Raw genomic sequence first — 24,769 nt, 5'->3', positions numbered from 1 at the left:
CTGTATCGATCACAGGAGTGCTTCTGTGTATCGGGAAATCTTGAGCCTATTTGAACTCAAGTATTGTTTTCTAAGCCCTACCCTACGGGATCCTTGGAAATAAATTTGTACCAAAACGCAAAAGCCAAAGCTTCATCTGTAAATGTAAGATAACCCCTATATTCATCCATTAAAGAATGTAAAAATGTTGACCTTAGCAGCAATAGTTTAATTTGCGAATATAAGATGATCCCCTATTTTTCGAATGACAAATTTGGGAAGAAACCTAGTCTTATAATTGGGTAAATATGGTAAATCAGGCACAGGCACTGCTGAGAGAATTAGGTCAGAAAATGACACTAAAGGTGGTAAATGAATCTTGTTATTTCGACAGCAGAATAATTGACAATGACTGAAGTAATAAGGATATAAAATTTACAAATAAAAGTGTATAAATAATCTGATGCTATAGGTGTTTCAGAATTAAAACAAAAATAGCTTCATTTTTTACATGAAGAATTAATTATAACGAATTTTATATAAGATTGGTGCCAATTTTTTGAATTCTGACCAAAAGCAAAATGTTTGACTTTGTCAATTTGTAATTGTGGATGAGAATAGAGTCCACCACTTCAAGGTAGAAGTGAAGCAGCTGTTGTAGCAGTGGGTTGGAGAAAGCCCTCTACCAAATGAAGTCTGTTTCATGTGCCTGAAAGATTGTGGGTAGTGTTTTCTGGAAGGCCCGAGGTATTATTCTTGTTTTTTAACTCTTCATAACATAACAACCAAGAGGCAAATACTATAGAAATCTATTGGGCCAATTGGCTTGAAAAATTGTGAGAAGAGGTGTGATGCACCCACAGAACGGATTTGGTGTTGGAGAACCTGAGAGATTTGAAATATGGATTCTTAGAACATTTGCCTTATTTACTACAGTTGTCATTATCTTGAATTTTTTATGTATTGACACATTGAAAGAAATGTTTTTAAGTACAATGAAACAATTAACAATAGCCACTGATGGATATTTTGTTGACATTGTGGTAATATAGTTCAGGCATGGGATAGAGCCATAAGTTTCTGTGGCCGGTATCAGTAAAATCCTTCTGGGTGTACTACTGCGTCATCTTATAAAAAATTAACATTCAAGTAACTGACCTATTAAGTATTTTATAAGACAATAGTACACCCAGAAGGATTTTGAAGAGACTGGACAGAGTACATGAACAATGTCATATAATGAGTTCCATTTCGACTAAGTGAAACAGTCTTACACAAAATCAAGAATCTTTGAACTTGACCTAATTTATATTAGTTTATTGTGGCTTCCTCATTGGTATTTCAGTTTCAAAATTTTCTCCATTGAGACTAGAAGTGTACCGTCAAATGGGGTGATTTCGGACTCCAGGGCGAATTCGGACAGTACGGCTTATTTGCTCTTTGCCACTGCATAGAAACAAAGAGTTACTTATTTTAACCACAAGATTGCATTTGTCACTTTCCACAACTTTTATTTTGCGTCAATTGTTTCCCTAGGTGAATAACTGACGAACAGTCTGAGTGTTAAAAATCCATTCGGGAAGTTATTGTAACCGTAATTGTCGATGTGCTACGTAGCTAACAGCATTGAGACAATTTCTGTACAAGTTTGTCGAGTTTCTTGTGCAAGGTTATAAAATAATGACGATTTTTGTAAAACTGTGTACTGTATGGGGTGATTTTGGACAATGCCGAGAACATATCAGAGCAGGAGAGGTGCTACAGTACGGTGTAATTATGACCCAGAACTTTTACATAAAACTTTTCGCGATATTCAGAGTGGTAAATTATCGTACAGAAAAGCTTGTGATTTGTATGGTATACCTAAATCAACCCTACAAAAAAAAGTGCAGGAAGCACATCCGAAAAAAATGTGAGAGCAGCCAGTGCTAAAAAGAAGAAGAAATGTTGAAGCAAGGTATCTTGAGGGCTGCACATTGGGGATTTCACTTCACTAAATTCGGTATTAGATATTTAGTTAAAGGCTACCTTGATAAATCTGGCCAAAAAGAGAAGAAATTTCATATTAATTTGCCAGGAGAAGAATTGGTGCATTTATTCCTCAAACGACAGTCAGAAGATATTTCTGTTTTCTTAAGCGAAAATATTAAATGAGCTCGTGCAGAAATGAACAAAGAGACGGTTAAGATGTTTTTCTCCAGTATCAAGGCAAAGCTGGAAAACCTCCCACCTAGCAACATTATCAACCATGATGAAACAATCATTCCATATCACTTATTCATAACGAAGGACTACCTTAAAATGTGTAAAACGGCGCCAAAAGCAAATAAAAGGCATGTAGAATTAAAAAAAAAGAAAAAGGCAGTAACTGTCCGAATTCACCCTCTATATACTGTAACTTTGGACAGAGATTTAAAAAACAGGTGTCCGAAATCATCCCAATCCATGGGGTGACTTCGAGCACTTTATTTAACTACCTCAGATAAATATACCTAAACATACACTTTCTGGTTCTGGGATATTTTATTTGTTACACATATGCCTGGATAAACTGAAAGAACCAGAGGTTGTACAGAGTTTCAGGGAGAGCATAAGGGAACAATTGACAGGAATGGGGGAAAGAAATACAGTAGAAGAAGAATGGGTAGCTCTGAGGGATGAAGTAGTGAAGGCAGCAGAGGATCAAGTAGGTAAAAAGACGAGGGCTAATAGAAATCCTTGGGTAACAGAAGAAATATTGAATTTAATTGATGAAAGGAGAAAATATAAAAATGCAGTAAATGAAGCAGGCAAAAAGGAATACAAACGTCTCAAAAATGATATCGACAGGAAGTGCAAAATGGCTAAGCAGGGATGGCTAGAAGACAAATGTAAGGATGTAGAGACTTGTCTCACTAGGGGTAAGATAGATACTGCCTACAGGAAAATTAAAGAGACCTTTGGAGAGAAGAGAACCACTTGTATGAATATCAAGAGCTCAGATGGCAACCCAGTTCTAAGCAAAGAAGGGAAGGCAGAAAGGTGGAAGGAGTATATAGAGGGTTTAAACAAGGGCGATGTACTTGAGGACAATATTATGGAAATGGAAGAGGATGTAGATGAAGACGAAATGGGAGATAAGATACTGCGTGAAGAGTTTGACAGAGCACTGAAAGACCTGAGTCGAAACAAGGCCCCGGGAGTAGACAACATTCCATTTGAACTACTGATGGCCTCGGGAGAGCCAGTCATGACAAAACTCTACCATCTGGTGAGCACCATGTATGAGACAGGCGAAATACCCTCAGACTTCAAGAAGAATATAATAATTCCAATCCCAAAGAAAGCAGGTGTTGACAAATGTGAAAATTACCGAACTATCAGTTTAATAAGTCACAGCTGCAAAATACTAACGCGAATTCTTTACAGACGAATGGAAAAACTGGTAGAAGCCGACCTCGGGGAAGATCAGTTTGGATTCCGTAGAAATGTTGGAACACGTGAGGCAATACTGACCTTACGACTTATCTTAGAAGAAAGATTAAGAAAAGGCAAACCTACGTTTCTAGCATTTGTAGACTTAGAGAAAGCTTTTGACAACGTTGACTGGAATACTCTCTTTCAAATTCTGAAGGTGGCAGGGGTAAAATACAGGGAGCGAAAGGCTATTTACAGTTTGTACAGAAACCAGATGGCAGTTATAAGAGTCGAGGGGCATGAAAGGGAAGCAGTGGTTGGGAAAGGAGTAAGACAGGGTTGTAGCCTCTCCCCAATGTTATTCAATACTGTATATTGAGCAAGCAGTAAAGGAAACAAAAGAAAAATTCGGAGTAGGTATTAAAATTCATGGAGAAGAAGTAAAAACTTTGAGGTTCGCCGATGACATTGTAATTCTGTCAGAGACAGCAAAGGACTTGGAAGAGCAGTTGAACGGAATGGACAGTGTCTTGAAAGGAGGATATAAGATGAACATCAACAAAAGCAAAACGAGGATAATGGAATGTAGTCAAATTAAGTCGGGTGATGCTGAGGGAATTAGATTAGGAAATGAGACACTTAAAGTAGTAAAGGAGTTTTGCTATTTAGGGAGTAAAATAACCGATGATGGTCGAAGTAGAGAGGATATAAAATGTAGACTGGCAATGGCAAGGAAAGCGTTTCTCAAGAAGAGAAATTTGTTAACATCGAATATAGATTTAGGTGTCAGGAAGTCGTTTCTGAAAGTATTTGTATGGAGTGTAGCCATGTATGGAAGTGAAACATGGACGATAACTAGTTTGGACAAGAAGAGAATAGAAGCTTTCGAAATGTGGTGCTACAGAAGAATGCTGAAGATAAGGTGGGTAGATCACGTAACTAATGAGGAGGTATTGAATAGGATTGGGGAGAAGAGAAGTTTGTGGCACAACTTGACTAGAAGAAGGGATCGGTTGGTAGGACATGTTTTGAGGCATCAAGGGATCACAAATTTAGCATTGGAGGGCAGTGTGGAGGGTAAAAATCGTAGAGGGAGACCAAGAGATGAATACACTAAGCAGATTCAGAAGGATGTAGGTTGCAGTAGATACTGGGAGATGAAGAAGCTTGCACAGGATAGAGTAGCATGGAGAGCTGCATCAAACCAGTCTCAGGACTGAAGACCACAACAACAACAACATGCCCTACCACTTCCATAACAATCAATTTAATCTAACAATATATACGAAAGTTACAGTCAAAATAACGACAAAACCGTCCGAAATCACCCCGTTTGACAGTACTCCCATTTCATCGTGATGCTGACATTATACCATTTAAATCGTGCAACAGATAAATGTATGCAACTGAATTTATACATGTCATACAATTAAGACAACTGAATCAGTAGTACTATCATCATATTTTTGTAGCTACATCTTTAATTTGATTCTTACTGATTTGTTTAAAAAGCGTGGAATGGGTGATGGAGATTACGTCACGGCGTTTCACCAGGTAGTGCTTCCTGTGTGTTATCAGTTCAACCCAGAACTGGTACTTGTCTCTGCTGGCTTTGATGCTGCTATTGGTGATCCATTAGGAGGTATATAGATACACTTTAATAATTTTCACTTAAGTGTTTTTTGAATTGCTTTGTCGCAACTACCTAGTTCTTTAGGCAGCCATGACGGTATTAATCATGTTAGGGTATTATTGCCTTACGTGTGTAAATTTATTCAACACAAAAAATCAAGAGTCCATGCCTTTTATAACAATTTTACCTCAAAGTTGCGATTTTAATTTCTTTAAAATAGATAGTTTCATCTGTTGCCATCATCAGATTCTTTACATGTGTTTATTCTAATATGTTGTGGCCAGTGATATATACATACACAAGTAATTAAATAAAATAAAATTGCGATCTTTATGGGATAAAAAGTTATGTTTTTAAGTCACAAAATAAAGTATACATAGTTATGATGCCTCTTTTAGTTATATCAGTACTTTCCATTCTTTCTTACTCTCTCGTCTGTCTGTCTGTCTGTCTGTCTGTCTACCTACCTCTTTTTCCAGCTGAATGATAGCTGCTGACAAAATTTCTCATCCAACTCTGTTATATTTTGATAAACAAAAGACTAGAAGTGAATTTTATCACAGAACAGACTGAAATGTGCAGCTTTTATGTTATAGTCTCTAAGGAAACTAAAGAGTGAGAACATAAGGCCCCACTTTGGTATGCTTGGATTAAAATAACTAGGTTTCAGTGAGTTGGTGGTAGGTGCCAGCTGCTGGCCAGTTGTAGTTCTCTTTGTGTTACTGTTTAATAGGTACAAGTAGAGCTTCGTCAAGCAAAGCCAGGTACATGCTGGCAATATTGTCCCTTAGCACTGCAATCCATCAGTCAGAAAATTATCAAACAGTGGAAAGTCCATGTTGGAATATCAACAATATTATGAAAAGGATAAATTGCTACTCTCCATATGTATAACATTTTGAGCTGCCGACAGGCAACACATTCAGCTTACGGCTAAAGCCGTCTTCAGAACACCCCCCCCCCCCCCCCTCCCCACACACACACACACACACACACACACACACACACACACACACACACGTCCTGCTGGACATCAGGCTGGTTGTCATACCAATGTAAAAAAACTATGCAATGACTCTGGCGGTGCTTGTATGTGACATGGTGGCTGCTTTTGGAGGTGGCCCAGCCTCTTGCACTTATGTCTTCCACAGGGATGTGATCTCTTTGGCAAGGGGTTAGGATTGCGAGCAGCATACGGATGGACTAAGATGATGTGGAGGTCAAATGGTGGACACAACGCCATATTAGGAGGGTGGGGAGGGCCTTGGGTAGGTTCTTCACCATTTCAGAGCTTGATCATAGATAATCAAAACCCTGATGAAGGATGATGTTCAGTTGTTCCAATCCAGGATGTTATTAGATGATGAAGGGGGCACTCCTTTGCAGTTGGTTGGAGAATTGGAGTGTGTGGGGGATATGGCACAGAAAACTTTGTGCGGACTATGCCTGGAAGTAAATGAAGTAGGCAAAAAGGAATACAAATGTCTCAAAAATGAGATCGACAGGAAGTGCAAAATGGCTAAGCAGGGATGGCTGGAGGACAAATGTAAGGATGTAGAGGCTTATCTCACTAGGGGTAAGATAGATACTGCCTACAGGAAAATTAAAGAGACCTTTGGAGAAAAGAGAGCCACTTGTATGAATATCAAGAGCTCAGATGGAAACCCAGTTCTAAGCAAAGAAGGGAAAGCAGAAAGGTGGAAGGAGTATATAGAGGTTTAATACAGGGGCGATGTACTTGAGGACAATATTATGGAAATGGAAGAGGATGTAGATGAAGATCAAATGGGAGATAAAATACTGCGTGAAGAGTTTGACAGAGCACTGAAAGATCTAAGTCGAAACAAGGCCCCAGGAGTAGACAACATTCCATTAGAACTACTGAAGGCCTTGGGAGAGCCAGTCCTGACAAAACTCTACCATCTGGTGAGCAGGATGTATGAGACAGGCGAAATACCCTCAGACTTCAAGAAGAATATAACAACTCCAATCCCAAGAAAGCAGGTGTTGACAGATGTGAAAATTACTGAACTATCAGTTTAATAAGTCACAGCTGCAAAATACTAACGCGAATTCTTTACAGACGAATGGAAAAACTGGTAGAAGCCGACCTCGGGGAAGATCAGTTTGGATTCCGCAGAAATGTTGGAACGTGAGGCAATACTGACCCTACGACTATCTTAGAAAATAGATTAAGGCAAGGCAAATCTACGTTTCTAGCATTTGTAGACTTGGAGAAAGCTTTTGACAATGTTGACTGGAATACCCTCTTTCAAATTCTGAAGGTGGCAGGGGTAAAATACAAAGAGCGAAAGGCTATTTACAATTTGTACAGAAACCAGATGGCAGTTATAAGAACAGGGTGTCTACGACCCGGGACAACCGGGAGATCCGGGAAAAACCCGGGATTTTTTTCATCCGGGAGAAAACCGGGAAAAACCCGGGATATTTTTAGAATTCCGGGAATTTTTCATTGTTTTAGTTTTCAGTTACATTTTTGTAATTTTGACTAGTAAGAACCGACGCACTAACAAAGGATATTACTGTATCCCGCTACTGCAGAATAATACTTCAACAATAAAACATAAACGAGAGAAAAAAAACGAAAATAACTTAAATTGCAAAGGAAATGCGCCATATAAAACGACGACACAAGTGCTCATGCAAGCGTCTGCCGATTGAAAATGTGTCAAAGGCTTTAGGAAGACTATGCAGTGCTTCATAACAACAAATTGCCTCCAATCAGTGTGAAGTCGCAACTGTTTACATTCGATTTGTTTTAGCAGTTAACGCGCGGGCTCATGCGCATGCGCAGTAGTGTCACGTTTGAGTAGTAGATTCTCCCGCTTCTGTAAACAGGAATGTGGCTGTTGGCTGTGCAAGCAGTCGCAGCAAGCAGCTAGATACTTCCGGGAAAAGGGGGCGCCTAATTCATATTCTTGAGGGGAAAAAAAAACTTGTTTCACAAAGCACCTAGCATCCAGCGCACATTTGCCTATCAATTAGTCATATGATTTTGAAACGCTTCTCACATTTTAAGTTGATTTCTGAATGAATCATAAGCTGACTTTTGAATGCATGCATAGTGTACGTGATGTCTCTGTCAGGAGAATCCTCGTCGCATCTAGAAATAAACTTTCTACAGACAAAAGGGGACGGCGCTATACGAGCTGAGTGGAGTAAAGCCGAATGGATGAATGGCAATCACTGTCTGATTATGTGGCTGATTGAGTGTGGGAATGATCAGCGTTGTTATAAAATGGCTCAAATGGCTCTGAGCACTATGGGACTTAACATCCGTGGTCATCAGTCCCCTAGAGCTTAGAACTACTTAAACCTAACTAACCTAAGGACATCACACACATCCATGCCCGAGGCAGGATTCGAACCTGCGACCGTAGCAGTCGCGCGGTTCCGGACTGCGCGCCTAGAACCGCTAGACCACCGCGGCCGGCTCAGCGTTGTTATAATTACTAGCGAAATCCATAGATTCACACTATCAGAATGGAAATAAACGACTGACAGGAATAACAGGTGAGAGAGATTATGTATTATCTTCTCGGTGTGTCCAAGAAAATGAAGTTTTGACAGAAAATGTTTGGCCAGATCGCTACACTAGTAAGGACCAGTAGTACAGTCCCCGGCTACCAGCCGCTTAAGTTCTGTTATGGAAGTAACACGGAAAACGTGTTGTACGAACACGTAACAACGCCTAACAGGAGAATAATTGCGGGAGAACTAAACCAGTGATTCTGGCAGGGTTAGTGAAGTTAATCGGCGAACAAATTTTGACAGTGGCAGCAATAGCTAAAGAATTGGTGATGACAGGATTGTTTGTTAGAATGAGGACGGAGAAGAAACAAGGACATCACACAAATTATGGAAGAATAAGACGATTCCAAATTTATATAAAAATTTCGTAATACTAGTTTTCGATGCCATGCTAGAGAATCTGGTGCATATGAATGAAACGTGAAACTATTTACTAACATAAAGCTTTTTGCGTGTAGTAGGCCTAATAGGCATTTGATATTGATACTTATTGGATTATATTCTGTCGTGTTATAAAAATGACCATTTGTGCCAAAACAGTCTCGTTTATTTGGTGTGTTATAAAATTACTGCCGTATTAGAAAGGCCTATTTTGTTTTATCTAGCAGACAGTGACAAAATAGACGTAATCAGATCGAGAAACCACACCAGTCTTGGGTATTATTTGTATTAACAGCTTTTTCAGTATTAGATAACTACATTTCGATTTTCCATGTAGCAAAAAGTTTGACAAACTTTGATGAGGTAAAAGATTCTTTCACAGAAAGGAAAACACGCCATGTAAAGCTGTAGCAAGATTAGAGAGAAAAAAAATGCTAGGAGCTAAGGTTTGAAGAAATGTGTAAGTTCTTGCTTATCTCTTGTCAGTACTGGTTTTATATATCCTATATTTAATTTTATGACACACAAAACAGCAAGTTATTAACTAATGGGCAATGAAGAGTTCAGATTTTCCGAAGAGTTCTTGTTCTCTCGATTACAAATAATCCCATCTGCTATTAATTGCGAGATTTTTTTTTAAAGAGAGGCAGGCTGCCAAACCGGCCGACTGGGAGCAGGAGAGGCACCAGAGGACATTTCAATTTCCACTCTCCTGAATATAGTTTGGACGTGCAGTAGAAAAAGAGGCATGGAACTGCACTTGGGCATACTTAAGACCAAATAATATGTCTTACATTTCCTCGAATACATACGTTTTAGGTTTCAGACTTTTCAGAAAGATGTGCGCTACAAGATGAACATATTTTGAAAATTCGATTTTTTTTAGTATTGACCCGGTTCGCAAATGTCGTAGATCCGGGGCTGATGCGCAGAACAATCTGAGCTATAGTGGGTACCGGTAGTCTCCACGTGACCCGTGTTTACGTTCAGTGATTTTGCTGTTTCCCCTTCGTTTACTCTCACGTCAAATGAAAACAAAACGGATATATGTGGCCGGGAGCTATCAAGTGAATTAAAACACATTCACATAATTACTAAAGGCTGAAATATGTCATTAGTTTCAGATTTTATTTTATTTCCACCTTTCTGACAGTCAAGCATTAATCGCCTTGCGGAACAATGAAGTTATTTTTGTCTGTTTGCTAAAGAAATTTGACTTTTGCTAATCTTTTCCGCAGAGGCAGTCAGTGTATCTGAAACGAAATGTTTAATTCCACAGTAATGGGTAGTTTCAACTGTTCGCTGCATTTCAACTGCACGTTTTCATTTTCTAGCACGTATGGCATTATGCCATAATAAAGAGCCAAACATGATATAATACAGTACTGGTGCTCCAAGAAAGTTTACATCCTGAAAACCACACTTAAAAGCTTAATATCAGGTCGGGGTCTACGGTACTTCATTGGGAATCTGGACATATGAGTGTGCCTTTAAGTATGCACTTTAAATGTGCACATTTTAACATGGTTCACGAAATTCCGATGCTCTTGCAGTATCATCTTTCATTGATGATCTTTTACACGTACGTACATATGGGCTTCCTAAGTCATGATATCTACCCAAGCGCAGTGTCGCCTGTTACCTGAGTTCTCTGGCAACTGCTGAAACGAACCTATTTGTAACAGGTCGCGGGAAAATATTACGATTGGTGGTTTGAAAAGCGTTACTTTCAAAGTAAATATCCTTTTACGTAAGTTGAACTACGTACAAGAATGGACCGTGAATTTATTAAATCACAAAGCGTTTGACTCTCATTTAAAAATCAGGCGTCTTATGACGAGCCATTTAGAAGCATTTCGAACCCTCGAACCCTGAAGATCAGACATTTATGTCATTATTAAAAATTTTACAGGCACATTTGTATGATATCTCTTAAAGTGTAACACGCGCAGAAAAGATCAACAGTATATGCGAAAGCTTAGCTTCTCTTGCGGCTTGAGACCAATATTTTATGTGAAAGCTTTGCTTTTCTTGTAACAACACTATGTATATTAATTTAAACTATTAACTTTCCCTGTTTGGCGCGCTATTAACACTGATGTTGCTATTGGCTGACTACATCACGTGTCCTATGCTCTGAATATCCTCTGTCATCGGCTGACGAGATCACGTGACATGAGTTACGAACGGCTTACAAAAGCGCTTCGAAATCTCTGTTTCAATGGTTCGGAAAGTAACATGCGGTGTTTGGTGGATTTTCTAATGTATGTTTTCGTAATACGAAAATACGCAGCGTACATGTTGCTGCACATCAAAGATATTTCCAAAACGTGTCTTTTTCTCTGAGTTTCGTTTTCTAAAGTGTCGGGAAATTGTACGCCCGTGTACAAAACCATAACCATTCAAAGGAGTGATAGGGGAAAATATACTGTCATCCGGGAGAAAGTGTGTTTTTAACCGGGAAATCCGGGAAACATCTGGAATTTTTTTTCCTTGTCCACGTAGACACCCTGAAGAATAGAGGGGCACGAAAGGGAAGCAGTGATTGAGAAGGGTGTGAGACAGGGTTGTAGCCTCTCCCCAATGTTATTCAATCTGTATATTGAGCAAGCAGTAAAGGAAACAAAAGAAAATTTTGGAGTAGGTATTAAAATCCATGGAGAAGAAATAAAATTGTTGAGGTTCGCCGATGACATTGTAATTCTGTCAGAGACAGCAAAGGACTTGGAAGAGTTGTTGAACGGAATGGACAGTGTCTTGAAAGGAGGATATAAGATGAACATCAACAAAAGCAAAACGAAGATAATGGAATGTAGTCGAATTAAGTCGGGTGATGCTGAGGGAATTAGATTAGGAAATGAGACACTTAAAGTAGTAAAGGAGTTTTGCTATTTGGGGAGCAAAATAACTGATGATGGTCGAAGTAGAGAGGATATAAAATGTAGACTGGCAATGGCAAGGAAAGTGTTTCTGAAGAAGAGAAATTTGTTAAGATTGAGTATAGATTTAAGTGTCAGGAAGCCGCTTCTAAAAGTATTTGTATGGACGATAAATAGTTTGGACGAGAAGAGAATATAAGCCTTCGAAATGTGGTGCTACAGAAGAATGCTGAAGATTAGATGGGTAGATCACATAACTAATGAGGAGGTATTGAACAAGATTGGGGAGAAGAGGAGTTTGTGGCACAACTTGACAAGAAGAAGGGACCGGTTGGTAGGACTTGTTCTGAGGCATCAAGGGATCACAAATTTAGCATTGGAGGACAGCGTGGAGGGTAAAAATCGTAGAGGGAGACCAAGAGATGAATACACTAAGCATATTCAGAAGGATGTAGGTTGCAGTAAGTACTGGGAGATGAAGAAGCTTGCACAGGATCGAGTAGCATGGAGAGCTGCATCAAACCAGTCTCAGGACTGAAGAGGTTTAATGTGGCCAAAGGTGTGGATGGAACAATCAGAGAAGAGGTGGTCAGCATTCAGGAAGATGACACGTTTGGTTAAAGAGGACCAGGTGAAGTGGATGGGAGAGAATGTGTTGAAGTTGTGAAGAAATGAAGGAAAGTTGCCCTGGCCCTGGGTCCAGATCGTGAAGATATCATCAGTGGCCTGAACCAGACCCAGAGTTGAGGGTTTGGGACACTAGGAATGGTTCTCTAAATGGCATATGAACATGTTGGCATAGGAGTTGGTCATACTGCAGATTTGTTTATGTGGCTTTTTTTCAAAGGACAAGTAGTCATGTCTTAGGGCAAAGTTAGTAAGGTGTATGAGAAATGAGGTAGTGGGTTTTGAGTCTGTAGGACGTTGGGGGAGGTAGTTTTCACTAGAGTCAAGACCATTGTCATAAGGGATGCTGGTTTATAGGGAAGTGGCATCAGTTGTGACGAGCAGGAATGCAGAAGGCAAAGGAGTGGGACAGTCGAGGATCAGTGAAAGAAGTCGTTGGTATCTTTGATGTAGGAGGCTAGATTTCAGGCAATTGGTTGGAGGTGTCGGTCATTGAGGCCCAAAATTCTTTCAGTGGGGGCACAATAACCAGCTACAATGAGGTGTCCAGTATTGTTGGGTTTGGATTTTGAGGAGCATGTGGAAGTGGATGTGTGGGTGCCATAGGGGTGAGAAGGGAAATGTATTCAGGGCAGAAGTTCCAGGAACTGCCTAGTAATCTCTCTGGCAGAGTTTATAAGTGAAAGAATCAGTTGGCAGAGGCCTTCTGCCAGGTAGTCACTGTGATTCATAACAACAGTGGTGGAACCTTTGTCAGTAGGTAGCATGATTAGGTGAGGATCTGTTTTGAGGCTGTGTATGGCTGTCCTTTCTTGTGCTGGAAGGTTGGTGTTCTTAGGAAGATACCTAGAGGAGGATGCTGATGCCAAGTTGGAGATAAGGAATTCCTGGAAGATGACTAGTCGGTGGTTAGGTGGGAGGCAACAGAGGAGGATCACCGTTGGGTGGCGATATGAACTGCATGAGGCAGGTTCAGGTTTAGTGTTAGGATTTGGTTGGACAAAGAAGTGTTTCCATTGCAGGAACTGATAGGAGGAGAGTGGGTCTTTGACAAGTCCATCGTGGGTAAATTTGGGTGTAGGCCTCAAAGTGAAGCCTTTGGAATGGAATCCCTTTCCCTGGCTGAAACCTGGACCCACATCCCATTCCTTAAATGCTGCCTAAACCATGGAATTTCTCCCTCCCCCCCCCTCCTGCAATGGCCTAACCATAAAAATTCCTTTCTCTGGATCCCACCCCTCCTTTAACAGTGATGTATATGAGCTCTGCTACAATCATTGCACAGCTTTTTATATTGGCATAAACGGACATTGCCAAACTTTGGCCAAGAGCAAAGTAGACAACCCTCTGGCGCAACATGAAGCTACACATAACATGCTTTATTTCAGTGGCTGGATCACAGCCCAGGCCATGTGGATCCTTTACTCCTCGAAGAACTTTTCTGAACTGTGAATTGGGATTTATCCTAACCACCCATTCTCCACTCCTGAAATTATCCTGGCATCAATTTATAGTAATCTAGTGTCCCCAGACATTTCATCCAATGGTTTCTGCCCCCTCTCTCCTCACATCTCCAACCATTACATGTCCTCTCACACTCATTGTGCACTGCTCTGTACCATCGCACCCATGGATCTTCTTCCTTTCTCTGCTACTCCTCTCCTCCTGCCCCCCTCCCCCTCACCTCCCCTGTCCCACAGCCTCCCAATGCTTTGCCGGGCAGCCTTGTCCTGCTGCTGTCTAGTCTGTGCATTCTCCGCCAGACAGCAGGCTTGCCCCCCCCCCCCCCCCCTCTCCAACCCCTACTCTGCTATCCCTTCCCCTTCTCTACCCCACTCCGGATTGTTGCTTTAGTTCAACACAACACAGCAATTCAAGATATAGCTCTGCTCTTAAAAGAGGTTGCGGTGGCACTTCCACATATTTAAGTGAGGAGTGACACAGTGTGCAGTCAGATTAACTCTGGGGAGAGTTTATTTTTTACTACATACATAAACAATGTACAAGATTTATTTATTCCATTATTTTTAAATCATATCATTTTGGATTAAATATCAATAAGTTAAGACTGAAAATCATAAGACCTGCAGAATTTAAAGCAAGAGTTTTCACTACAAATATAGAACACAGTGCACATGTTTCTGAAAGCATATCTGTACACAATGTCCACTTAAATGGATTGATAGATGTCACTAGGGTGTACTGCACTTCAGCATTTTATAGTGTATCACACATATTGAGCAGGAGTTTTGAGCCATGTTTCTTTGAACTGGTTGACCAGCTTCAGTGATAACATGCATTCAGATGTGTCACTGCTTCTGAAACAGTTTCTTTGAAATCATGTCCCCATTCCACAAGTAGTGTAGATCATACAAGACAGAAATATAAAATGAAAATAGAATCCACTGACTGCAACTTATATGTCTTTTGTTATTTATGTAATCAATTTCAAAACGTCCAGTTTAATCTCCAGATGTTCCTGTAACAAGAAAACTCTTTAATCAAGGACAGTCTACATGTCATAATTATGAACATAAACTTCAATTATGAAATAATTACTGAAATTTTATCATACTCCATTTCATTAGTAATAACTATATTTTGGTACTATTTTACAAAATACCATATATTTATATATGATAACTAAAACATTACATTTGCACCACCAATAGTTCTGTGCCATACTTCTCAGACTGGCAGTCACAAAAAGAAAGGAAAAGATTAAAACAGTTTTTATTTGTGTAAAGTTAAGGAAATTTATTTAAGAGGTCTAAAGTTCTAGTGATTTAATACAAGTAACATTAATTCTGCTTTAAGAATGCATTTCACACTTATTTTGGAAACTACTGGTTAAACTTTAATCAGACTTGCACTTTTATTTAGCACATTCCATCCAAAAGAACTGCATAAATCATGAGAAATGGTTAGCTCAGATGGCAAGCAAATGCTAACAAAAGAAACAAGATCTGAAAGGTGAAAGGAATGTGTAGGAGTGCTGTATAAAGGAAACGAACTTGAAGACAGTATAACAGAAGGAGAAAAGGAATTAGGAAAAGATGAGATGGGAGACATGATACTGCGAGAAGAATTGGACGAAGTACTGAAAGGTCTAAGCTGAACAAAGAAACCCAGGCATGCACTCTAAATTATTGATAAGCTACACAAGGGAGAACCGTTTATGGCAAAACACCCTCAGACTGCAAGGAGAATATAACAACTCCAGTTCCAACCAAGGCAGTTGTTGACAGGTGTGAATAGTATTGAACAGTCATTTTCATAAGTCATGTTTGCTAAATACCAACATGAATAATTTACAAAAAAAATGAGAAGATGTGTAGAAACCAACCTTGGGGTAGATCATGTTGGGTTCTGGGGAAATGTAGGAACATGCAATACAAGGCAAACCTACCATTTGTAGCTGCCCCAGATTTTGCGCAAAAGTACTTATGATCGGGTGCTCCAGAGTGTTTGTTGTATAGACGCTATTGTCCATTCCAAACTCTCACAACTACTATAATTGTATGTCTGGCTATGGAGTCAAATGCCCTCTTAAAATAATAAAAGTATATCATCAGCATTTACTTATCTCCAATTAGCATGTTGGGTTTTGATCAGAGCCTTAATGATAAAGAGCTGTCTGTTACTGAATTTAGCATTTTAGCATATAGCCCCCTACCCCGTTCACACACACACACACACACACACACACACACACACACCATTTTAAAGTTTGAAAACTGTTATTTATATCTCACTAATAATTCATATGTAATTTTTTGTTTTTCTCATTACAGGTTGTAAAGTAACACCTGAAGCATATGGTCACATGGCACATTGGCTGTCTTCATTAGCAAATGGCAAAATAATTTTATGTTTAGAAGGCGGATACAATATTACATCAATCTCCTATGCTATGACACTTTGCTCAAAAGCTCTTCTTGGTGATCCTTTACCACCATTACAAGCAAAGTTAGCTCCTAGCCAAAGTGCTATAAATACAATTCGCAATGTTGTAAAAGTTCAGAGTAATTATTGGTCTTGTCTTAGATTTGGAGTTTCTTTCCTTGATCAGCAGTACTTGACTGACCATATGAAAGCAGTGGGAGATACTGATGTGGTAAGCAGCTGTTCACAATGCAAAGAAGAAATGTCAGCACAGATTCCCAATGCCAGTTCGATTTCATTGGAAGATACATTCGCTAGAATAAATTTAAGAGAGGAAGTGGCACTACACTATTCAAAATCTGCATCTAGTCACATAACAACCAAAGATAATTACTTAAATGATAGCAATTATTTCTCAAGTTCTGGTGAAGACAAGTCTCCAGACAGTCCTATGGACTTTTCAGGAACAAGTTCACTTATAAGCCCAATTTCTTCTCCAGGAGACTGTAACCCATCTTGGTCTCTTAGCCCACCAGTCAGTGTCACAATACCAGAGAATGTTTGTAATGAAACAGTTGTAAATACACAGTTTTCTGACAAAATTGAAGCTGAACTTGAACTAGATGAGAAAAACAGAAATGTAGCAAGAAAAAATTCTGAACTTTCACTTTTGTCAGATTTAGGACATGATAGCAATGAGAATCCAATCACAGAAAAACATCCAAAAGGTATAGGAGATACCGAAGTATCACTTCGCAGAATGGCAGATAATAATACAAGCAGCAGTGGAAGCAACTCCCAACAAGCTGGGGCAAGTAATTCTGCAGATGGTGGGGATGCTGCTGATTCTTCTGCTGCGTCTGGGTCAAGCAGCAGACCACGTCGTCTTGTGGACTACTTAGCTGAAAATATGCAGGTGAGAACACTACTTTTGGTTTTACAACATTATCATAATTTGTAAATTTATAATGTCAAAGGTAATTGGGCAAATGGGGTGGGAATAGCCATACATTTGAAATTACTTTTGGGATGTTGGTCACATGTTCTGTAGGTCTTTTGTATGAAATTATGGAAACTATGTAGAATGAGTTAATTGTTAATGAACATGAAAGGCATTTTGGACAAAGAAATGTTGTGTGAGACCTTGTTCCCTTATTTTACATATTGCACATCCTATAATTTACATTCTGTCACACAAGAAACATAAGGCTTTATGTACCTGTAACCATGACAGTGCTCAAACAGGCGGAGCTTATCCCTTTTTTATATTTTAAGAAAAGAACTTTATTTTTAAGGAGAATATTCAAATTGAAGTTGTACATTGTTTTCTATAGTTGTCATTATAGTTTGTGACTGACTCTGTTTTGGGCTAAGAATAAAGTAATGTAAAACTGTGTTTCCCTTTAATCATCAGTCATGAATGGAAACAATGTAGTGCTTGGAGATAAATTTCATAAATTTTCCATCTACAGGTTTCTGACATTTGTCAATCATTTTGTTTACATGTTTTGAAACATTACAATCTACATTTCTTACTTGCTGGTTTGTCTTCATTATTTGACCCAGTGCTCGCTTATTATAGGAAATACTTTTTGGCACCTATTTTTCATGTTTTCGTATCATAGTTCTCATCTAAGACAATGGGGAAACTGTTGACAGCTGTTAACTTTCTCTTTAAATGATTGTCTGAATTTATTCCAGTGTAGTTCAATGTATTGTAAAAATAATTGCCTTGGTGATTTCCATGAGGCCACTTTCAGTTAATATTTTCTAGTCAGCTGGTCAGTATTTTCTCTCCATATTTAATTTTATTATATAATTACAGAGTTTCTGGAAGACATTTTCAATCATTCCTAAGAGCTACACTAGAATGAAGTGTATTAAGAATGAGAATTTTTATTTTTAGTGTGTTGTTGGAGGAACAAGGTTGTCTCATTGTGTTTCATCACAGTAGTCTCACACAGTTGTGTTTTTCATATTGTTACTGAAGTTGGTGTCTTTTCTCAGATGCTTCACTGTATCAACAAAGCTAATACCCTTACTCGTTGTGATGTATCACAAGCTTCTTAGCAACATATTGGAAAGGGTTTAAATCTGTGGTTGATGTTCATCCTTTCCCAGATATGGAAACCTGTTGAGCAGATATTTGGCTTCACAACAACTGCTAATCAAAATTTGATGCTGAATTTATCCAGCTATTAGCCAAATAGCGTGTAAATTGTGTGTGTGTGTGTGTGTGTGTGTGTGTGTGTGTGTGTGTTTAGTAGTAAAGAACTGTTCGCCATTTGTAATGTTTTATCCTCGACTATAAACAAGAGAACAGTTTTCATTAAAATGGTTCCAGACTTGTGGCACTAAATAGAACTTCTCTATTATGAATCTTATTGATCTTCTTTCACTTATAACAAATTGTAAAAATTTCATAACACACCTAAATCTATCCCCTATTGCAACTTTGCTGACCTATTCTGATTCACCACAAGTCTTGTATATCTTCTTCTACTAATAATCTCCTGATCGTTGTATGGTGTTTAAACACTTATTAAGTAATTCAACACAGCACTGCCAAGTTTACTTTTCATTTCATTCACATTTATTGCAACTAAATACGATCATGATCACCACTTTGCTTGTAATGAATTACATAAATTTAACAACACAGATCAATAAGCTCAATTGCTTAAGAATGGCCTAATAAAAATTCACAAATGGTTCATAAAACAAACACAGTAACTTCCCTCTTTGAATGCTAGCTGCCAACTGACTGACACACAACTGTGCATACTGAATGACGGAAAATGACTGGATCTACTAACTTCATGCATGATGCCCATTTAAAAAGACGTGTGTAGAAGAGAAATTACAAAGTGTTAAAATAGAAAGCTCATATATTTTAAATATTAATGTAAAAGAAAAATAGAAAATACATCAACATATTAGAAAGTGAAGTAAATCTGTTTAACTATGAACTGTATTTTCTTAAACTGGTATAAATAATTACTCAGTAGTATGAGGCAGAAGTTTTGGTGCACACTTAGATCTACCAAAGCCCATCAATAATTTTCTGGAAACTTAAATTCTCTAATTTAACTATTTCATAAATTGACATATTATTCAAGGAAAATTTACGTTTCTGATATCACAAAATTTAAGGCTGCCATACAATAACATTGGATTTTTTAAAGTATTACATTTTAAGATTTGAGCTTTCTAAAATGTAATTTTGATGAGAAATAACATTTGAAGTACTAAGTTTTAGGAAAAGATAATACATTCTTTAGCAAGAAGAGAATGGTGGCTGTTAATTTTTTTGGAGGTATTCACGACTTTAGTCACAAATTGACTATTGTTATGGTTGGCTTGAAATCAATACATTGAGTAATCAAGTTTAGCAAATTTTATTGTGAATAAGAATGTATGAATTATATGTAATCATGGTGTATGAATTATGCGTAGAAAAGATAAAAGAAAATGGAAAAATTATATATTAAAAGAGTGGGATTACAGCAAGTAGACACACTCCACTTAACTAGAATTCATTATTTCTGTTGTTCTTATTGTGAAAGAACTATGCCCACGTAAATTCTTCACGTAAATTTGCAGTAATTTTCTTTTGATATGTTTATGGTGTCAACTTTTTCTTACATCTCTTACTGTCAACCATCCATTACCATGTTGTACACTTTTTTGATAATTTCTTCAGTGATTACAGTTTTGAGACTTTCTTCATGAGGATAATCATCAAGAAAACACCTCACCATTTCAATGTACTGATCAATTTCATAACGAAGATGGTGTAGATGTGTAATGTTCTTCACATAATGTACAAGTACATTGGGTCATTCAAATTTAATAACTGTTGAAAGTGAAGAAACAGACTGCATATAAATTTTCATCAATGTGGAAAGGATAGATTGCTGTTCACCACAAAGAGGAAGTATTGAGCTGCAGACAGGCACAGTGAAAGAGAGTGCTAGAAGTTTTCAGCTTTCAGGCTAAGACCTTTATCAGAAGTGACACACACACACACACACACACACACACACACACACACACACACACACACACAGAGAGAGAGAGAGAGAGAGAGAGAGAGAGAGAGAGAGAGAGAGAGAGAGAGAGGAAAGGGGGGCGGGGGTGGGGGGAGGGAGGGGGTGGAGTGACTGTCATCTCCAGGTTGTAAGGAGACTGCAGTCGGACTTTAGTGCCCAAAGATGGCAGTGGCCATGAGTGTATGAGTTGTGCTTCTTCGAACGTATGTGATTTTTCTACTTCTGATGAAGGACTTATTCCAAAAGTTGAATATTTGTTGCATTATTTTTCATTGTGCCTGTCTGTAACTCAATGCCTCCTCTATGTGGTGACTATCAGCCTATCTATATTGTTATTCCATCTTGGACTTTCAGTTGTTAGGATGAGTTTCTGTTGATGAATGCATGGTATTCTGTTTTGTCTGTTTGAATAAACAGACAGACAACACAACTGCTTCAATGATCTATATGCTGAAAACTATTCCACAACTCATTTTGCCACTTGACTTTGATCATTTCAAAGCATGTATCAATAACAAATACAAAATTTCTTTGATATCAGTATTGTATCTGTGGCACACAAAGTGTTTTTCTTCTTGCCTTAAGCAAGTAAATTAAAATTAAGTACTAATCTGAAAGTCTTCGTCGAAGAATGGAAAACTCTTGTCAACAGAGGTAGTTAGTGTCATTCTTTGGTGGTAATCAGTGTAGTCATGTTGGTAATATAGGCTACTTTGTATCACTGGAAAAAGCAACTACTTTTTTTATTAAGTAGGAGCAGTATTTGCTAGTTTCAGTTGGTTGATTTATAGTCTTTTGAAGACAGATTGATGTGTAATTGTTAGTACAGCGTACAGCTGCTTCTCTTTATTAGCATATGCTTTGACTCTTTCCGCATCTATCAATGTTGTCCTTCATGACAGGTTCTGAGGAACACATTGCCTAAAGGAATGAACTAAACAAGCTATATATGGAAGTATTGCCTTCATAATAATGTTTTTTGCAGATGTTGGTGGCTGGAGAAATGTTTGCTGTTGTACCATTGCCTGGTTGTCCTCACTTGGATCGTGTAAGAGAAGTGCCTCCATGTGGAATAAACTGCACTCTACCTTGTCTTGAGTGTGGATCAACAAGAGAGAATTGGATTTGTCTTGAATGTTATACTGTAAGTTTATAACACTGCACTTATATATGTGTGTATTTAAAATATTATCATCTTGTGTACAGTGAGCTGTGTAGATGTGTTTATTTTGATCACTACAAAAATGTGTTATTCAGAACTTCATACCACATGGATCACATAAATAGAGGGTTATTTGTAATGTAAGAGGGTAATTTGAAATGTAGTATCTTTATTTTCCACAAGATTTGCATCCATTTCTGGCAAAATTCGCATCTAAATTATTACACAGCGGAAACTCCAGGTCAGAACATCAAAAATGTAAGACAAAATGTATTGCTACTTACCATAAAGATGACGCATTAAGTTGAAATTAGGCACAGTTGAAAGACACTTGCACATAAGCTTTTGGCCACAGCCTTCATCAGAAAAAGAAACACACGCCATCCAATAACCACACCTCACACACACATGACTGCCAACTCTGGATCTGGCAGCTTGGGCTAAATAATCTTGCATTCTGGCCAAAGTTTGGGGTCGTGTGTGTGAAGTGCGCTTGCTTGTGAGTGATTGATGTGTATTTCTCTTTCTTTTTCTGATGAAGGCTGTGGCCGAAAGCTTGTGTCTAAGTGTCTTTTAATTGTGCATCTAAATTATTTTTCTTTGTAAATGATTAGATGTACAAATTTGAAAGTTTGTCACGATACATGCCTGAAATTGCCACACTACTTTGAAATTGACTGTTCAAAATAATAGTGATGTGGAGCTTTTGTATTGGAATGTTTGCTTTTATCACTGAAATGGCTTTTGCTTGTTTTCTTCTTTTTGCTCTATGTAAGCTTTTTCTGTTGAGAAGGACCAAAATTTTCCTGCCAGTGAACAGATTATGTTCACTGATTTGTTTCTGGACATGATTTCTCTATTCGCACTCAGTTTGATAAAGGCAGAATATTGATTTTGACCTTTCATGACTGACAAGGTTTTTAGCATAGAAGTAGAACTGAAAGTATGACTCAGCCTCATCAGAGTACATATTCACAGATTTTGTTCTCTGGTTGGTGTGGTGCAGAGTATGGATACTGTAAATTGGCAGTCTGCCTCGTGTGTGAAGAAAGTAGAATTATGGCTGCTGGAGGAATGGTGTGGAGGGAAAAAGCCCCGCCTGTCTCTCGCAGGTCTCTTCAATCATTTCAAGATATGAAAAGAATGCACAGCGCAAAGCATTCAGGAATGGATGCTGTGCAGTTGCATACCTCGGTTCACGATGTCATAAATGAGGTAGTTCAGGCCCGATCTCTTCTAGTATTTGACACAACCATAGTTCAAAATAACCACCACCTAAAACTGCCATTTTACACTAACTTTTGCGTTTCAGCTAGTGGACAAATGTACACATTTCTGTGTTCTAAAAAATGCTAGGTCCAACAACAAAGTCCCATGTCGCATTACACAATGTGATTCTTTACGCCATTGTAAACAAACAAACAAACAAACAAACAGTTTGTCAACTTCAGTGATTTGCCATATTATGTGGTAGAGTGCAGCTCTGCTTGCTGTGTTTGCTAAGCACTGATGATGTTTTATGTTTTTGAGAGGAATTTTGATTGACGGCTGATTTGATGAGATGTTTGGTGTTGTTTATGATGTTTCACCACACATGTTGAGTGAGAAAGAGATTTTCTCACCGTATCATGGGTTTACAATATTGTGGAAACTACAGCCAATAGAATATATGGATAAAAACAAAAGTGCACTGATAGTTACCAAAATGGGAGAGGTATTACATCTTTTACAGCCTTGTATTAGGCTGGAACACATTAAGAAGAAAATCGTACAATGTACAGATGGGAATGCAATAAAATAAAATAAAAATGGAAGCTCTCAATTTCTTCCACAGGTGATGTGTGTGGTGCATGTTCCATTTTTGTCAAATATTAATGCACATTCATTAGCTTTTTCTTTCAATTTCAACCATTCCCTGCACCAGTGTCTTGCCCCCCCCCCCCCCCCCCCCCCACACACACACACCCTCTCCCCCTCCTTTTTTTAAATTTTTAAATACACATTGCAAGAAATGCTTTTAATCGATATCAAAATCTTTTGGGGCTTTAAAATTGAGGTTAAACTTTGATAAACTTTGTTGATACATATACTTGCTTCTTTTACAAACCTGTGCAAAGGAAACAACAAATTAGAGAAACAAGTTTAATTCTTTTCAGGGACCTTTATAAATTGCATTTGCGCACTATTTAGCGTTCTGTACTCCATTCGGTAAATATGGAGTCCCTGTAGGATCAATTTGTTGTCCACCTGTTTGTCCATCTGTTATCTCAGGAATGTGTCATGGTCTCAAGTTGAAATGCATTTCAAATACTTACGTGTACACTTTCTTGACGGTGTAAAAAATTTAAGCTTCTAAGACAACACAATCAAAAGATACGGCCATATCTTGATATTCATAAAATCACTCATCATAACCTATGGATGAACTATTTATATACGTAGATCCATTAGAGCAGGAGTCCTACATGCACTTGTGGTTTTTATTTTGCGAACGTGTTCTTATGTAGATTATGAAATATGGCATCCCGGCTAAGACACAAGTTGAAAATATGATCACTATTTTTTATTTACTTAAATTAAGCAAATTATAATAAAAAATATTCTGACAAAAATTATAAGAAAACATTCACAATTTGGTATCGATAAATACGGTAAGAAAAATAACATATCTCCCAGATCCATTACAACTGCTCCCCAGATCCGTTACAATTACCTTCGCCAGGTGATGAATAGTTCCAGTAACTGAAAATTGATTACATTTTCCATATTTGTATGCAGAAAATAAATGTATTTAAATTATCTCTAATAAAATATTCATGTAGATGCAGTTAGGTATGAAACAGTCTTTATTAGGTAGTTTCACATCTCTGTATTTTGAGGCAAAATTTGCGTCTGTGTTCGTATTTATTGCAAATTCATATTTCCAGGTCCTAGTTATTTGTATGCACCTCCAGCATTTCAAAAGACAGTGTGAAAACTGCAATACTAATGACAAGTGTCAGTGGACAGAGTATCTCTCCAAGTCTCAGTTCATAATATATGTTGTGGCATAGTTGTAGAATGCATCACTAAGGGGCAGATGTTTTGTATGGTTGCATCTTTTTAGCCATGCCTGCAGATAGACCTCTCTCTCTCTCTCTCTCTCTCTCTCTCTCTCTCTCTCTCACACACACACACACACACACACACACACACACACACACACACACACACACAACAAAAC

At 38.2% G+C, this 24,769-nt stretch overlaps 1 protein-coding gene across 6 annotated transcripts in view; it reads left to right on the top strand.

The window, feature by feature from the left end:
- LOC126182569 (histone deacetylase 6) overlaps positions 1–24,769 on the top strand; it is a 325,057-nt gene that overhangs the window by 265,186 nt on the left and 35,102 nt on the right. For all 6 annotated transcript variants that reach the window (XM_049924862.1, XM_049924864.1, XM_049924861.1 and 3 more), the window contains 3 exons: positions 4,888–5,017; positions 16,242–17,248; positions 21,370–21,528. In XM_049924862.1, coding sequence (XP_049780819.1) covers positions 4,888–5,017; positions 16,242–17,248; positions 21,370–21,528 — 1,296 coding nt within the window. The remainder of the gene's footprint in view (positions 1–4,887; positions 5,018–16,241; positions 17,249–21,369; positions 21,529–24,769) is intronic.

The sequence above is a fragment of the Schistocerca cancellata genome, chromosome 1 (genome assembly GCF_023864275.1).
Source record: "Schistocerca cancellata isolate TAMUIC-IGC-003103 chromosome 1, iqSchCanc2.1, whole genome shotgun sequence".
NCBI classification, from domain to species: Eukaryota; Metazoa; Arthropoda; class Insecta; order Orthoptera; family Acrididae; genus Schistocerca; species Schistocerca cancellata.
This window is presented reverse-complemented; position numbering and strand designations above follow the sequence as displayed.